The sequence below is a fragment of the Panulirus ornatus genome, chromosome 43 (assembly GCF_036320965.1).
Source record: "Panulirus ornatus isolate Po-2019 chromosome 43, ASM3632096v1, whole genome shotgun sequence".
Lineage (NCBI taxonomy): Eukaryota > Metazoa > Arthropoda > Malacostraca > Decapoda > Palinuridae > Panulirus > Panulirus ornatus.
Window position 1 is genome coordinate 21,674,444 of NC_092266.1, and position 18,813 is coordinate 21,693,256.

General features: G+C 37.3%; 2 protein-coding genes across 5 annotated transcripts in view; one reads left to right on the forward strand and one right to left on the reverse strand.

Annotated features, from left to right (window-relative positions):
- The window catches only part of LOC139762382 (uncharacterized), a 125,315-nt gene that overhangs the window by 51,250 nt on the left and 55,252 nt on the right, over positions 1 to 18,813 (forward strand). The gene's annotated exons all lie outside the window — the stretch shown is intronic.
- Positions 1 to 18,813, reverse strand: part of LOC139762384 (zinc finger TRAF-type-containing protein 1 homolog) — a 73,347-nt gene that overhangs the window by 39,159 nt on the left and 15,375 nt on the right. For all 3 annotated transcript variants that reach the window (XM_071687210.1, XM_071687209.1, XM_071687208.1), the window contains exons 3-4: positions 7,408 to 7,540; positions 6,247 to 6,352 (exon numbers count right to left, since the gene is read on the reverse strand). In XM_071687210.1, the coding sequence (XP_071543311.1) occupies positions 6,247 to 6,352; positions 7,408 to 7,540 (239 nt within the window). The remainder of the gene's footprint in view (positions 1 to 6,246; positions 6,353 to 7,407; positions 7,541 to 18,813) is intronic.

Consider the following 18,813-nt stretch of genomic DNA (forward strand, 5'->3'; position numbering starts at 1 on the left):
CCAGATCCATAAATGCTACATACAAATCCATTTGCTTTTCTAAGTATTTCTCACATACATTCTTCAAAGCAAACACCTGATCCACACACCCTCTACCACTTCTGAAACTTCACTGCTCTTCCCCAATCTGATGCTCTGTACATGCCTTCACCCTCTCAATCAATACCTCCCATATAATTTACCAGGAATACTCAACAAACTTATACCTCTGTAATTTGAGCACTCACTCTTATCCCCTTAGCCTTTGTACAAAGGCACTATGCACGCATTCCACCAATCCTCAGGCACCTCACCATGAGTCATACATACATTAAATAACCTTACCAACCAGTCAATAATACAGTCACCCCGTTTTAATAAATTCCACTGCAATACCATCCAAACCTGCTGCCTTGCCGGCTTTCATCTTCCGCAAAGCTTTTACTACCTCTTCTCTGTTTACCAAATCATTTTCCCTAACCCTCTCACTTTGCACACCACCTCGACCAAAACACCCTATATCTGCCACTCTATCATCAAACACATTCAACAAACCTTCAAAATACTCACTCCATCTCCTTCTCACATCACCACTACTTGTTATCACCTCCCCATTTGCGCCCTTCACTGAAGTTCCCATTTGCTCCCTTGTCTTACGCACTTTATTTACCTCCTTCCAGAACATCTTTTTATTCTCCCTAAAATTTAATGATGCTCTCTCACCCCAACTCTCATTTGCCCTCTTTTTCACCTCTTGCACCTTTCTCTTGACCTCCTGTCTCTTTCTTTTATACATCTCCCACTCAATATATATATATATATATATATATATATATATATATATATATATATATATATATATATATATACATATTTTTTTTTTTCATACTATTCCCCATTTCCCGCATTAGCGAGGTAGCATTAAGAACAGAGGACTGGGCCTTTGAGGGAATATCCTCACCTGGCCCCGTTCTCTGTTCCTTCTTTTGGGAAAAAAAAAAAAATGAGAGGGGAGGATTTCCAGCCCCCCACTCCCCTCGCTTTTAGTCGCCTTCTACGACACGCAGGGAATACGTGGGAAGTATTCTTTCTCCCCTATCCCCAGGGAGGATATATATATATATATATATATATATATATATATATATATATATATATATATATATATATATATATATATATATATCTTATTTATTTTGCTTTGTCGCTGTCTCCCGCATTAGTGAGGTAGCGCAAGGAAACAGACGAAAGAATGGCCCAACCCACCCCCATACACATGTATATACATACATGTCCACACACGCAAATATACATACCTATATATCTCAATGTAAACATATATATACATACAGAGACATATACATATATACACATGTACATAATTCATACTGACTGCCTTTATTTATTCCCATCGCCACCTCACCACACATGGAATAACAACCCCCTCCCCCTCATGTGTGCGAGGTAGTGCTAGGAAAAGACAACAAAAGGCCCCATTCGGTCACACTCAGTCTCTAGCTGTCATGTAATAATGCACCGAAAACACAGCTCCCTTTCCACATCCAGGCCCCACACAACTTTCCATGGTTTACCCAGATGCTTCACATGCCCTGGTTCAATCCAATGACAGCACGTCGACCCCAGTACACCACATCGTTCCAATTCACTCTATTCCTTGCACGCCTTTCACCCTCCTGCATGTTCAGGCCTCGATCACTCAAAATCTTTTTCACTCCATCTTTCCACTTCCAATTTGGTCTCCCACTTCTCCTAGTTCCCTCCACCTCTGACACATATATCCTCTTGGTCAATCTTTCCTCACTCATTCTCTCCATGTGACCAAACCATTTCAAAACACCCTCTTCTGCTCTCTCAACCACACTCTTTTTATTTCCACACATCTCTCTTACCCTTACATTACTTACTCGATCAAACCACCTCACACCACATATTGTCCTCAAACATCTCATTTCCGGCACATCCACCCTCCTGCACACAACTCTATCCATAGCCCACACCTTGCAGCCATACAACATTGTTGGAACCACTATATATATATATATATATATATATTTTTCTTTCTTTCAAAATATTCGCCATTTCCCGCATTAGCGAGGTAGCGTTAAGAACAGAGGACTGGGCCTTTGGGGGACTACCCTCACCTGGCCCAATTCTCTGTTCCTTCTTTTGGAAAATTAAAAAAAAAACGAGAGGGGAGGATTTCCAGCCCCCCGCTCCCTCCCCTTTTAGTCGCCTTCTACGACACGCAGGGAATACGTGGGAAGTATTCTTGCTCCCCTATCCCCAGGGATATATATATATATATATATATATATATATATATATATATATATATATATATATATATATATATATATATATTTTTTTTCATACTATTCGCCATTTCCCGCGATAGCGAGGTAGCGTTAAGAACAGAGGACTGGGCCTTTGAGGGAATATCCTCACCTGGCCCAATTCTCTGTTCCTTCTTTTGGAAAATTAAAAAAAAACGAGAGGGGAGGATTTCCAGCCCCCCGCTCCCTTTCCTTTTAGTCGCCTTCTACGACACGCAGGGAATACGTGGGAAGTATTCTTTCTCCCCTATCCCCAGGGATATATATATATATATATATATACATATATCTTTTCTTTTTCTTTTAAACTATTCACCATTTCCCGCGTTAGCGAGGTAGCGTTAAGAACAGAGTACTGGGCCTTTTTTTGGAATATCCTCACCTGGCCCCCTTTGTTTTTATATATATATATATATATATATATATATATATATATATATATATATATATATATATATATATATATATATATATTTTGCTTTGTCGCTGTCTCCCGCGTTCGTGAGGCAGCGCAAGGAAACAGACGAAAGAAATGGCCCAACCCATCCCCATACACATGTATATACACACGTCCACACACGCAAATATACATACCTACACAGCTTTCCATGGTTCACCCCAGACGCCCCACACGCCCTGATTCAATCCACCAACAGCACGTCAACCCCGGCACACCACATCGATCCAATTCACTCCATTCCCCGCCCTCCCCCCACCCCCCTGCATGTCCAGGCCCCGACCACGCAAAATCTCCCTCACTCCACCCTTCCACCCCCAACCCGGCCCCCCACCCCTCCTCGCTCCCCCCACCTCCAACACACACATCCTCCTGGTTAATCTTTCCTCACTCACCCTCCCCACGCGCCCAAACCACTTCAGAACACCCTCCCCTGCTCTCCCAACCACACTCCCTCCATTTCCACACATCTCTCCCACCCCCACGCCACCCACTCGACCAAACCAATATATATATATATATATTGGATGGAACCATGGAAGCGGAAGTGGATCATAGGGTGGGGGAGGGGGCGAAAATTTTGGGAGCCTTGAAAAATGTGTGGAAGTCGAGAACATTATCTCGGAAAGCAAAAATGGGTATGTTTGAAGGAATAGTGGTTCCAACAATGTTGTATGGTTGCGAGGCGTGGGCTATGGATAGAGTTGTGTGCAGGAGGATGGATGTGCTGGAAATGAGATGTTTGAGGACAATGTGTGGTGTGAGGTGGTTTGATCGAGTAAGTAACGTAAGGGTAAGAGAGATGTGTGGAAATAAAAAGAGCGTGGTTGAGAGAGCAGAAGAGGGTGTTTTGAAATGGTTTGGGCACATGGAGAGAATGAGTGAGGAAAGATTGACCAAGAGGATATATGTGTCGGAGGTGGAGGGAACGAGGAGAAGAGGGAGACCAAATTGGAGGTGGAAAGATGGAGTGAAAAAGATTTTGTGTGATCGGGGCCTGAACATGCAGGAGGGTGAAAGGAGGGCAAGGAATAGAGTGAATTGGAGCGATGTGGTATACAGGGGTTGACGTGCTGTCAGTGGATTGAATCAAGGCATGTGAAGCGTCTGGGGTAAACCATGGAAAGCTGTGTAGGTATGTATATTTGCGTGTGTGGACGTGTGTATGTACGTGTGTATGGGGGTTGGGCCATTTCTTTCGTCTGTTTCCTCGCGCTACCTCGCAAACGCGGGAGACAGCGACAAAGTATAAAAAAAAAAAAAAAAAAAAAAAAAAAAAATATATATATATATATATATACATATATATATACATATACATATATATATATATATATATATATATATATATATATATATATATCTGTATGTATATATATATATATATATATATATATATATATATATATATATATATATATATATATATATATATATATATATATATATATATATATATTATCCCTGGGGATAGGGGAGAAAGAATACTTCCCACGTATTCCCTGCGTGTCGTAGAAGGCGACTAAAAGGGGAGGGAGCGGGTGGCTGGAAATCCTCCCCTTTCTTCTTTTTTTTTAATTTTCCAAAAGAAGCAACAGAGAAGGGGGTCAGGTGAGGATATTCCCTCTAAGGCCCAGTCCTCTGTTCTTAACGCTACCTCGCTATCGCGGGAAATGGCGAATAGTATGAAAAAAAAAAAAAATATATATATATATATATATATATATATATATATATATATATATATATATATATATATATATATGTATATTTATTTCTTTTCTTTCAAACTATTCGCCATTTCCAGCGTTAGCAAGGTAGCGTTAAGAACAGAGGACTGGGCCTCTGAGGGAATATCCTCACCTGGCCCCCTTCTCTGTTCCTTCTTTTGGAAAGTTTAAAAAAAAAAAAAGAGGGGAGGATTTCCAGCCCCCAGCTCCCTCCCCTTTTACTTGCCTTCTACGACACGCAGGGAATACGTGGGAAGTATTCTTTCTCCCCTATCCCCAGGGATAATATATATATATATATATATATATATATATATATATATATATATATATATATATATATATATATATATATATAAATAAATATTTAGATGTGTGTGTGTGTGTGTGTGTATATGTGTATGAGAGTGAATGTTTCTTTCTTCGCCTCTTCCCTGGCACTACCTTGCTATTGAAGGAAATGGTGTTCAAGTATAATATAAAAAGTATGACATTTACATACATTACACACACACAAAAAAAAAAAAAATTCAGAAAATGACACCAGAAAGATTCATATGTATAATCCTAGGAATTCTCAAATCTGAAGACTACTCAGTCCCAAGTTATTTAGACTAAAGATCTAACTTTTGTTGAAATCTAGTCAAGAATTAGAGTTAATGCAAAGAGAAAGAATGCAGACACTATGTAACAGAGGTCTGTTACCTAAACTCACTAATATACTTTGAATGCATTACAGGGGGTCCCCCAACTTATGAACTGGTTATGTTCCTAACCTTGTTCCTAAGTTGAATTGTCAGTAAGTCAGAAAATATAAAGAAATGCATAAAATAAGGGTAAATACCTATGCTGGACTGTATCATTGTATTAGATATCATATTCTGAAGTAAATTTAGTTAACTGAACTTCATATCAAGCAACACTTAATGATAAAAGAGGCACAATTAAGTAGTTTCACGGTTTGTAAGTATGAGCACTTGATTGTATGTCAAACAAGAAAGTAAAATCTTTTTGTGAAGTTTGTTCGTAAGTATGGGTATTCATAGGTGGGGCGTTCATAAGTCAGGAACCCCTGTATCTTGCTCTGGTTAAATTCCAGATATATTTACCAACTATTTTACATCAATGTGGCTGAGTTTGTGATTGGAAAACTATGTTTCCAATGCTAAATGTGGGCAAAAGAAGCTGGTATCTCAATTTGTTTGACAGCCTATGAGTATGATTACTTACATACTACAAAAGGAGGGGGGAGGGGTGGGGATGGATGGTTAGTGTTCATACTTGTCACTGGTCCTATGCAAAAATACCTTATTAAAAAATTTTGTATGGGTCACAAATCATGTCAGCAACTGCTATTTGGACACCTGCCTTTCTTAGTAAGCTGACAAGAGTTTCTATATTATAAAACTGATCACATACACACACACACATAACAATTCTCCAAGAAACTTTGATTATGATTTCCTCTAACTATGGCTGTAGACTTCTAGTTTGGCTTTGTATGAAGATAGAAAAGACCACATTAGAGCTTATAAACAACAGCACCCTTCCAAGTCTGCATTGCATCTGAAGTTTAATTTATATAGATCTTGATATTACATTAAGAGCATGCTGCCTATCCTTCCCACTCCTCTGTCTGTCTACAGGATTTACAAGAAAAAAATATTGTTACTCACTAAGGTGCATGTAACTAGGTAATCAAAATCAGAGGAAGGTCAATTCTCACCTTTCCTCACAGAGATCAACTTCATGGCGATCAAGGGAATTTCGAGGATACTTCTGTCCACAAAACTGACACTCGGCAGGTAGCTCTGATACGGCTTTCTCTACCGCTACAAAGGAATATTTGTCTACAAATTAATAACAGGGAGTGAATATCTGTTCAACAGTGAATGTAAGGCAATAACTGACATAAATAAAACCATATCTCAAAAAAGTGACCAATAGAACTAATTGTTAAGCAGACAAATGGAGGCTCTCAGTACTCACAAACAGTAAAACCTCTCAAATTCAGACATGAGTCACTGAATCTTTAGTGAAAGGGGAAAAAGTGGAAAAAAAAAGGTAGAAAAAAAAGTTGAGCCTGAACTCTTCTTCCCCAGTGTTGGCATGTACAACCTTTTGAAGTTAATTCTGAGAACTTTTGCTGAGGCATGATGTGCTTGTCCATCAGCTTCACCCAGTTTGCCTTATAAAGGTGTAAAAAAAAAATTCAGGATGTATGTAACCATCACAGGGGAATAAATGCTGTGGGAACTTTCTCTGCATCAGGCCCAGGATACTAATGCATTATGGGTAGTTAAAGTTTGTAGTTAAAGTTTGTCATATTCAGTAATATTCATAATTATCACTGTGGAATGTCAGAAAATCATTGATGGTGCCCTATCTAACATTATTCCAAAAATTTTGGTAACTAAGGCCACCAAACTTGTTATGTTCTGAAACTGTAAAAAAAAATTGACAATGTTTCTGTATCTATCTCTGCAGATATACTTTCAATCTAATTTGCTAGAATTCTTCTGAACAGCAAAGGATTTCCACTTAAAGTCTGGCTTTGAGAGGTTTTTTCTTTGTCTCACACAACAACAGAATATTCCCAACAACCTTACCCAAATGATTTTGTCATGAACCTTTACAAACATCAGGTTTCATCGCTGTTAAAGAAGATGATGCAATTAACAAATACCATAATAATAATAATGAAAATTTAAATCCCAAAATCTTGCAATTCATGTTTGCAGTATGTACAGATACACTATTTAAGAAAGGAACAGTCATAAAATAAAAATTTACACATCTAATACTCTCAATACGTTTATTGATATCCTGGAATGTGGTGATCCTCTCCGGGTTTATCTGGACCCAGTATGGCCAGAATGATTCTTACCCAAATTCCTTGTGGCGAGGGACCGAGATATTTCCACGCGGCAGTTGGGGCATGTGGCTGTCTCGTCCCGAATGCGGGCATCAGCAAGGAGATGGGTGAAGCATCCAGCACACATGAGATGTCCATTTGAACACTGACAAAGAATAATGCACTATAACAAAAACCTTTGGGATATACTGAACAGCATGGGGTCTGTGCATGCCTGGCCTACTGGCCATGCATGTTCAAAGAGAAATTATAGTAAGATATTGTTTTTCAAGAAAAATGACATGGAATAATAATAATGAAACTTTTCAGAATACAGAATTTATTGAATATGTTAGTTTTACAATAAAATCTACATCAAATCTTTGAATTTTGAAATAAAATTCATGTATCTTTATACTGAATATTTTCAACATCAATGGACTTCAAAGAAAAAAACCTTTATACATTATGGACTGAAATATTTTTACATAAAATCTTAGCTCTTCTTGCCAACACTATCATAAAAATTGAGATAAATAAAAATGCACAGATCTTACACATTAAGAGAAGGATACTTTAAAGGGTGGACACAGTAAATTGTGTACTGTAAACTTTCACTCATAAACCCATTAATTTTCACTCTTAAATACTAAATACCAAATAAACCATTGTTAACTAAGATACAACTAATAAGAATCCCTGTCAATGTGTGAAATATATTTGGTATGAGTACTACTGAGTAAATCTCTGCAGCATACATTTCAGGCTTTACTGATAAGTCCAAAATTACATTATGCTTATTCTCTTTCAGAAGTTAACATATGTATATAATCGACATTGGAAAAAAAATTGCCATTTTGAGCTTTCAAGTAAGAGTGATCGCTGCATTCTGAATTCTCCCCTTATGTATATACTGATTTGAATTTATTTTTGTAATCTTGTATTCTGCAGTTTATCACTACAACAGGTAGATAAAGCATAAAATACACTTATCAATAACCTGTATGTTAAACACACTAAGAACTAAATTAGTTTTTTATGCTGCAAAACAATGATGGAATATTTTTGATTTTCTTAATACAATTTTCAACTATATATAGTTCTTCTTCCAAGTACTGGACCTGCAAAACTTAAGAAAAAAAGTAATCTATCCTCTGAAGACTTTCTGCAGCTGACATGCTTTGAGGAATACTGTGTCACCACATGAGTAATAGTATTCGGCATGATTTTACCTTCATTCAAAGAAGGAATATGATGTTTTAATAATTCATCTGTCAGTAAGTAGAAGAAAGGTAATGTATACAAGAACTGGATGTATAAGATGAATTTATCTCTTACGACAACAGTGGTATAAATGCTTGTCAAAACTATAATGAATCATCACCTGAAATGTTGAAGGGGTGATGTGTGGTAGTATGGTGCAATATGAACAAAAAATATCAGGCTATCTGGCCAAAATATTTACCAACAGAAAGTTAGTTGTATAAGTTTAAAAAACAAAAAAAGGCTTCTCATGAGAAAAATATGGTGCATTTACCAACCTGACAATAGATGTGAAAGTAAAAGAGAATGGACAAATAATGTCTTTGAGCTAGCAGTTAAAATAACACACTAAAGGATGTTGAGAAAGGACTAGAAAATGAAAAGCATTTATCTGAAATGACAAATGACTCAAAGATTGCTAAAGATATAATATTGGGGTGAGACAAATATACAGTGATATAGTTCTTCAATGTTTTCTTTAACAGAACTGAAAGAATAGAATTCTATGCCTGGATATTAGTACAATCAAATAATCATAAATTGTAGGAGATACTGAAGAATTCATTAAAAGTGAAAACAATTATATATGGGTTGTTTTGTATGAGCTGGAAAAAAGAAAATTCAAAGTTACTGTGTTCATATCAAAGTAATCATACTAAAATTTGGGGGATAGAAAGTGAAGTAACGGAGATTAAACAATATAGAAAAATGTGAAATGCTACTCATGGTACATTTCACATGGAAGGTGAGAAATAAAATATCTTTAGAGGCAGTTAAAAGTGATTGACTTTAAGGATAAAAATGAAGAAAACAAAAATGTTGAAGGAAATGACACAACACAGCTACCATTCTCAGTATGGCATGGTCTGTGATTAATGAAGTAGAGACCAAAGGCAGCAAAAACATATAGAGTTTAATTGAAGTAAGGAGACTAGAAATGTCAGGAAGAATAACAGTTATAACAATATGTATAAACCAAATGATCTAAAGTAAATGAAAATATCATGAAGGAGTAAAGGCATGAAATAATAAGTGAAGATGGAATAGCTTACAGAGTATCTGAATAAGGCTAATGGGCAAACATGAAAATCAGAGTTGAGATGGAAGTAAGGAATGAGAGAAAATTGTACAAAGGATACCCGCCAGCACACACAACTGTCCGGATGCTCCTTACTTACAGCATTTGTAGATGTAGTATATGACATACTACTGCAAGTCAAGATATTGTGTGAAGGATGTAAAAAGAGAGGAAATCATAGCAAATAAGGCCCTAGACTCCAGTTATTCATCTGTAAACAGCAGGCAACCACCATAATTTCATTGAATTACAACTTATGCTTGACTTATGCACAAATTTGCGGAATATGGTTAATGAAGTCCTATCCTCATAATATGTGGCATAAATAAGGTAATATAAAGTTTGGTAACCCCTAGTTATTTAGCGGCTTTGCTGTTTTAAACATACTGTCCTATCATTTGTATCCAATGCCATGTATGAAAATGTACCAAAAAGGGTGAAGAATCTATGGCAAATTCAGTACATAAATTAAGAGAAGGTACCCTTAAGTGGTGCAGGATCACTGTTTACCACACTATCATGGATAAAATTCTATTACAAAACAGAGTAGGATCTGTATTATTTTCAAATCTTAAACCTGAACAAGATGGGCTAATGAAATAGTACTCAGACTTAAAACAAACTAACAAGTCTTTATATACAAAGATCTGAAAAATTCTTAATATATTATTTCAACTAGCTCATAGATCTTGGATGATATGTATTACTTGAACACAACCTACACATCTATAACACCATAACCTTTGCAAACAGTATTGAAATCAGAATACTGTAACACTGAACATTAAAGGACCTATACACTCTCTATGTATTCAGCTATCTGTCCCATAATGACCAAGCAATACTCTATCTTTGGCTCATCTAATTCTCTTTTTAATTAAAAGAAATTTCTCGAATCATTCACTGCAAAGTTGTTGCACAAATCAGAGATGTTCTACCATATAGTCACACACACACACGCACACACACACACACACCAAAGATTTCATGCATGCAATTACATCCACCAATCCATCCACACCGGCATACATACTGAGGAATAAAAACATGTTTAATACAAACAAGGTTAAGAGTTAGGGCAACATGAGCCAAAAAACTCTCACTGTAAGACACAAATAGTAACCACATGTATATAAACTAACACAAAGAAAAGTAAATGCACACAAACACACAATTGAAAATTGGGCTAGAAAAGTGAATGGTGTGATGTAAGGAAGTCTTCATTCAGTTATGGAACTGCAGACAAATGGAACAAGCTTGGTTCAAAAGAAGTAAATTTAGCACCTCTGGAAAATCTAAAGGCCTATCTAATAAAAATTAAAGAATTAGGAGGGAAAACTTCCACATTTACAAAAATTGGTAATCACAAACAAAAACATTTTACAGAGCTGACACTGATTAATCAGTCACCAGAAACCACAATAAGAGAGCTACCATAGAGAAAACTCTTAAATGTTGTTTCAAAATTGCCTTCAAGTACAACCTTAAGATGTCAAGAATAATATTCACCACATTTATCACATCCAAATCAGAATCTGCATTACCAATTTGGCAACCTTACATGAGGTGGCATATACAATTTGTTAAGAGTCCAGTAGTGGGTGAAATTTTTTTTCCCGAAGGTACATAAGTTACAGAGAAAATAGCTGCAAAGCTTGCCCACATCATAAGAGAGAGGGATAAAGGGAGACATGGCTACAACTCTTAAATTCCTCTGCAGATCCAATGTTGATTTTGAGCAGTTCTTTATAACAGGAAGAAGCCAATCAAGAATAAGACACAACAGAAAACTAGGGAAGAGAAGTCGAACAAGATGTAAAAATATACCTCTACATCAGTAGAGGTAATAACCAACGTAAAGAAATTAGTGCACTTTACATGGAGGAGTTGAGGAAACTGTGCAATGGAAGTCAGCTCAAGAGGTAGATCTTTCTGTAAAGACACATAGGTAGTGATGTGATCTCCATAAGCACACTAATGTATGTCAATATCTATTGTAAGTAGTCAAAACCACTTCAAAGAAATTCACTAACTGCATCATTAAATGCAGTCCTGCCTTCGATACAATACCTTGTATGAAAAAGTAAAAAACCATAAAAACAAACATAATAGCCCATTTAACTCTTAAAATAGGTGTTAACAGACTCTGCGAGTGGGAAAACCATGTATGAGTAATCAATTTCAAAGAGGCTATACTTTCATCAACAGATGGAAAAGAGTACAGTAATGGCAGGGAACTTCTCATCCTAAACAAACCCACCCTACTCTGTATCCATTTGGAGTGCAACTCCAAAGCTGCAGGAGCCCCATAAAAGTCCTAAAGTTATGTTATATTCATAAGTAATATCCACTCCCCAAACTCTAAAATAACACAAACAACTTGCTGAATTTGAATTTCTGATAAAAAAGATAAAAAATATGAAATGACCTACAGATAAAAATGAAGCATTGCCAACTGCAGGTAAAATGTTGAATTTTGGGGTGTCAAATACAAAAAGGTCCTTTCTAAACTTGTTACAGCCAAGGTCTGTCTTGATTAAACACTGAATATTGGATAATTGTGATTGCTGTTCTGTCATTTTAGTGATTTTTGATGTATGAAATAAATCACACATATGCAGGCATACTTAATCTCTTTCTATCCCAGGAGTCCCTTCTATCTTTATGAGGCTCATGCAGCACTCAAGAAGCTGGCTATGTCCACCGGTAAGGACTACTGGTCTTAAAGTGTTGCAATGTTTTGTGAGAATTTATGTGCAAAATTCAGGACAATGAAGTAACAACTGTTCAGTCGTAAGTATGGAAGCTGCATCATGGGCACAAGGGGTCATGGGATATGTTGAAACTGTTTGCAGTTCAGTGTTATAGAGATGGGTGATGTCCAGAACATAGATTGGAAAGTTCAACATGAGTTTGTCAGGGGAGTGTGGCTCCTGATGGCTGTATATATGATTGGGTGGAGTTTAAGACTTTTTAAGACTCAGTTAGGAGGGTAATTGTTTCGTGCTTGTCAGGTCATTTCAGTGTGAATGCATTTTGTCAGTGTTATATTCCTTGGGTGTTGGGGTAGAGCAGAGAGTTAGTAATTGTGAGGCAGGAATGAGTTTTTAATTTCTACCTGGGGTCTGGCGGTTACTTATGCTGTTGCATAGAATCGAGAGCCAAGCACGTTGAGATACAATGGTATTGGGAGGATCTTTGTTTTAATGTGTTGGTGTTAAATGTTTATAGTTGCTAAGGAGCCAGTGATTGTTCTGAGTGCTCTATTTTGTGTAGTTTGCAGCTTTGTTATATTTACTTTTGATTAGGTAAAAGACCAGGCAGGTGACACAGATTAGAGTACATATCATGAATTGTTTGTAGAGGATGGTTATGGATTCTTTTTCTTATCCAGATCTGGTGTCAATTAGTGTTCTAAAGGTATATTCTATCAATCAATAATTACCCAAGGACCAATTTCTATGCGAGTCCTGGTGTTACCCAAGCCTCTTTCCAAAGGTTCCTGCAGCCCAAGGCTGCACTGCTTCCAGTAGCAGGGAAATGTAGATTCCTTTGGAGTAAGTTCTTTGATGAGACTTTATTCCCAATGATACAGCCTCGCCAAAGGTGACTTTCCACTCACATTTTAACCTTTAGCAGAGGAGCTCAGTAACACCTTCAGGGGATTAAGAATATGTATATACATACATATCTTTCATACACTTTTGCCATTTCATGCCTGAGCAAGGTAGTGTCAAGAACAGATGACAGAGCCCTAGAGGGAAAAATCCTCACTTGGCTCCTTGCTCTGTATTTTCTTTCAGAAAGTAATACAGGAAAGGAGGATTTCCAGCCACCCACTCCCACCCCTCTTTGTCACCTTCTACAACACACAGGAAATATGTGGGCAGCATTCTCTCTGCCCTATCCCCAGGGATAATATATATTTCATTTTTTTATACTTAATTGCTGTTTCTGGTACTAGCAAGGTAGCGCAAGGAATAGATGAAGAAAGGCCACATCCATTTTCTGCTTGTCATGTGTGATGCACTTAAACCACTGCTCCCTATCCACAACCATGACCAACAGACTTTTCCATGGTTACCCCAGATGCTTCAAATGCCCTGGTTAAGTCCACTGACAGCATGTTGACCCCAGTATACCACATTGTTCCAATTCACTGTATCCCGTGTACGCCTTTCACTCTCCTGAGTGTTCAAGCCCCAATCGCTTAAAATCTTTTTCACTCCATCCTCCCATCTCCAATTTGGTCTCCTCATTCTCCTGTTCCCTACACTTATGACACATATATCCTTTGTCAACCTTTCCTCACTCATTCTCTCCATATGTCCAAACCATTTCAGCACACTCTTCTGTTCTCTCAATCACACTCTTTTTACTACCACATATCTCTTACCCTTTCATTATTTACTCAATCAGTCTCACACCACACGCTGTCCTCAAACATTTCATTTCCAACACATCCACCCACCTTGGCACCATCTGATCTATAGCCCATCTCCTGCGGAGATGCAGATATTCTGTTCTGAAAGAGCCATTGTCCCATCTGTGCACTGCAGTTCTGCATGTTTGCTGCTGTCTCTATGGTGTTAGGGTGCTGTGATGGCATTTTGTGATTATCTCCATATGATAAGACCATCATTCCGTGGTCTGCAGAAGATAATAAGAAGTCATTTAAGAAGAGACTGAAGAGGAAGAGAAAGAACTACCTGTGGTATCCCACTGTCCAACTTAGGGTGAAGCTTCTGTGAAGGGCCCTGGCTTCGTGGCAGGCTATGAAGCAGGTACCATACTTAAGTCAGGGTTGTGAAAGATGGTGTCAAGTACATTTTGTAAGAGGATTTCTTGGGGGACAGTGTGATATGCATTGTTGATGTCTATTGCCAATAATACTGTGCAAGAATGGAGGTTGTTGTTGCCTGAAATCAACTAGGATATTTCATGTGAGGTCTATGTATAGTGTGGTAATGGAGCGAATGAGTCTAAAGCCATATTGTGTGTGTGAGTAGGATATTTTCCTTGATTCATTTGTAGATCAGTTTTTCATAGGGTTTGGATACTGAAGACAAGTAATATAGGGTAGTAGCAGGAGGGTGAGTTGGCTGGTGGTTTGATTAGCTTTAGAAATGGTACTAGGTTTACAAACTTCCTGAAGACAAGTGATATAGGGTAGTAGCAGGAAGGTGAGTTGGCTGGTTTGTTTAGAAATGGTACTAGGTTTACTGGGAATGGGATGATATCTAAAAGTGCCTAGATTACAAATTGGGTAAAAGTTTTTAATGTGGAAGTTTGTTATGGTGTCAAGGCCTGTATGCAGTAGAGTTTCTTAAGAAGGATTTAATTTCACCAATGTATCATTTAAGAGAAGAGTGGGTGATCAGTGTTTCTGGGTGGCTCTGTCTAAGGGTGACGCTGGTTTGTGACCTATTTCTGAATAGTGTTTCATGAGTATGTGTGTTCCTTGTGAGAAATTATATCAATAGATTGCATCAGAAGCATTTCAAAAATGGGAGCTGGGTTGGTGTGGATCTTCTTTAATGTGCATCAGAGTTGAGTGTTGTGGGTATTGTGGTTCATTGCACTGAAATATAAGTTCCAGTCTGCAGTTTATCTTTCAGGGATGAAGCTGGTAATAATGATGGTTAGAATGTGGATTAATTGTGATTTCTAGTGTGATTCTGAGATGGTTTCGTTGTTCTGTAAGGTTTGTACCTTGTGGGGAGAAGATATACCCATATTTCTTCCTATGTTAATGTAATTACCTCTTTGTAATGTATTGGAGGGACCCCATCTCTTGAAAATTCTCTACATTATACAATTTCTTAAAGTTACGTGTATGCTGCCTTCATTACCCATGCTCTGTCTTTTTCTTTTACATCCACCAGCATCATACAATAAAAGTATTTCTTTACAAAAAGTACTTTATCAACAAGTGCCTTGCTTAATTTCATATTCTGTCCTTTGGTCCCTCTAACCCTAAAGCTCTCAAAGAATTGTTTATTGTCTACATCATCAATGTTTAAAAAAAAGTTTTGATGAGGACATACTACTACTACACTCTTCTCAACCTAAAGCCTCTAGCCCTTCCCTGTAACTCAACTCTCTTAATTCTGGTAACATCCTTGTTGCCCTCCTATCAGCTCTTTGTGCTCTTTTAGGTTAGGTTTGTGTTTTATGCTTCCTTGGTTGTTGATGTTCATTAAGTGTGAGATGATATGATATAAGGAGAGGAAATAATTTACATTGAACCTTTGGAGCTTGGATTCCATGAACTGGCTGACCAATCTGTTTTCCTGTAGTATGTGGATGTCTTTTTGGTGACTGTGTGAGATGGGTGGGTAAGCTGTAGAGTTATCTAAATAGCTATGTGGTAAGATTATAGTTCACATAGGGTACTCCACTGGAAAGTAACCTTTGGTGAGGTTGTAATATTGTGACTGGATAAAAATGAGTCACTTTCCTTCCTAGTGACTGCAGTGCAGCCTTGGAAGCTGCAGGAGCCCCACTGAAGGGTTCATGGGATAATATATAATTAACAGAATTATACTGATGTAAATTATAGATATACATAAACATATCTTTGTTCTCAATTGTTCACCATTCCCTAAGTTATCAAAGAAGTGCCAGGAAAAGATATGGAACAACTTCATTTATTTACATTCATGCATACTGCAATGAAACTAATCCTCATCACATACCTTTCTCAGATCTCCCCATTTCATATACCCTGGCTCAGCCCATTTCCCCATATACACTACACTGCTGAAGTCCCCCTATTCCATGCACACCTCTCATCCTCCTGATTCTTCAGGCCCTTATAATTCAAAGCCTCTTTCACTATCTTTCCATATGTAATACCAATACACCATAGAGGATCCAAGCTAATACCTAAACAATACAGGCCTATTAGCTTGACCTTGCATTAATAAAAGACTTTGAAAGAGTGCAAAAACGACATATCTAACCATCTAATCAAGGACAGCTACATAAATGAGGACCAACACGGATTTGTGCCAAGAAAAATTATGTAAATCCAATTATTGGCTCATTACAATGAAATACATGAAAATTTAATAATAAAAAAATGAATACTTTTCCTTGACTTTGCAAAAGCATTTGTTAAATACAACATTAAAGGTAAGATACAAAGAGCTTCTGACTGACAGAAAGTTCGAAGTGGTATCTAATGAAATCATTTCTGAGGAGGAAGATGTCTGATTTGGGGTTCCAAAGGGAACAGTAGTAGCCTCAGTACTCTCTATAATAATATCAACCATTGACAGAAAAGAAAAGCATAGCAAGGAGCTTTGCTGAAGACACTAGGGCAAGCAAAAGGACTGGATCAGAAACTCATAAAAAGGGGATGCAAACAAATTTAAGACAACTTAAAAAAGGTAGAAATGAACCTGACAGAATTCAATGAAGACAAGTTGAAGGAAATACCTAATGGAACAAGAAAGAACACATTAGTGATACTAAGTAAAGGTCAAACAGAAGTAGTTATAGAAAGAAGAACAAATGTAAAAGATCTGGATTACATTGTAAACTACAAAGAAATGGAACAAATAGAAATAAATAAGAGATTATTCAAAAGCACTTCATAAGCAAAACTGAAGGGATGGAAAATGTGAATTATCATAAAAAAAGAACTGCATGTATTTGGCCAAAAAAAGAAGAGATAGCTACATGATAATCTACACTTGGCAACAAATTGAAGACATAAAAAAAAGAGGACACAGAGTTATGAAGAATTCAAGAATACTACAAAAAACATGGAAAATAAATCAGACAAAAATATCTGGAAGCTAGAATGACTATTCAATATACTGCTGGGAGATATAGATATGCATGGAACATCTACATATACATTTAAAAAGATACTTGACATATGGATGAAATCAGTCCCAGATGAACCAAGAATAGATAGATATATAATGCAAGGAACAGCAGAGAACATTCTTATTCATCGAGCAATAAGTCTAACTAGTGCTTCGTGCTGCCCTTGTTGTTAAAGCTAAATCTTGTTATAGCTAGGTACCACCCTTTCCTCTTTCCACTTTTATGTATATCCTCTTCATCCATATGTCCAAACTATTTCAGCACATCCTGTTCAGCTCTCTTAATTATACTCATCTTTCTACCACACCTCTGTCTTACAACATCATTGCTTATATTATGAGCATACAATCGCACAATCAACCAACATATATCAAACCCACCTCACATCCCATATCTCCCGCATTTCATTTTCAACATATCCACCTTCTTCCATTCTTCTGAATGAGGTGGGTGATGTGACAGTTGAGCGTATAACTGGGGGGGATGGGGTATTCAGTGATATGAATGGAAATGGTAAACAGATTGTGGAGTTGTGTGCTATGAAAGGTCTAGAGACTGTAAATACCTGGTTCAAAATGAGGGACATGAAAAAGTATATTAGTGTGAGCAGGAAAGATGAAAAGAGGGCATAACTGAATACAGCATTGATTGATGTGTGTGCAAGAGAGAGAATGTTCGATGAGAATGAGCAAGTGCTGGGATGTCTGATCGTTACTTGGAGGAGTGAGGGTGAAGATTTGTAGATGCTTTATGAATGAAAATGAGATAGCTAAGAAAAGGGTAGTGGAAGTAAGCAAGATTAAAAAAGAAGCTTGTGTGAAGAGGTACCAAGAGAAATTGAGTGCAGAATGGCAAAAGATGAAAGTAAATGAAGCAAGAGAAGTATGTGAAGAATGGGAGGTATTTAGGAAAGCAATGCTGACATGTGCAAGAGAAATGTGTGGCATGTGGAAATTGGGAGGAAATGAGAAAGGATAGAGTGATGGGATGATGAAGTTATTCTGCTAATGAAAGAGAAAAAAGAGGCAGATGGGCATTACTTGCAGGTAATGATTGCAAGTGACTGAAAGATGTAATCTTCACAATTAAACAAAGATCCTCCCAGTGCTGTCTCAACATGCGTAGCACTCAAAAATATTCAACAGTACTGGACCCTTCCCACCTAAACCACTGTATAACAAACTACTAAGATCCAAGCACAAATACAAAGGTTACCTCTACCTCACACTTCAGTAACTAATACACACACATGCCCCCAA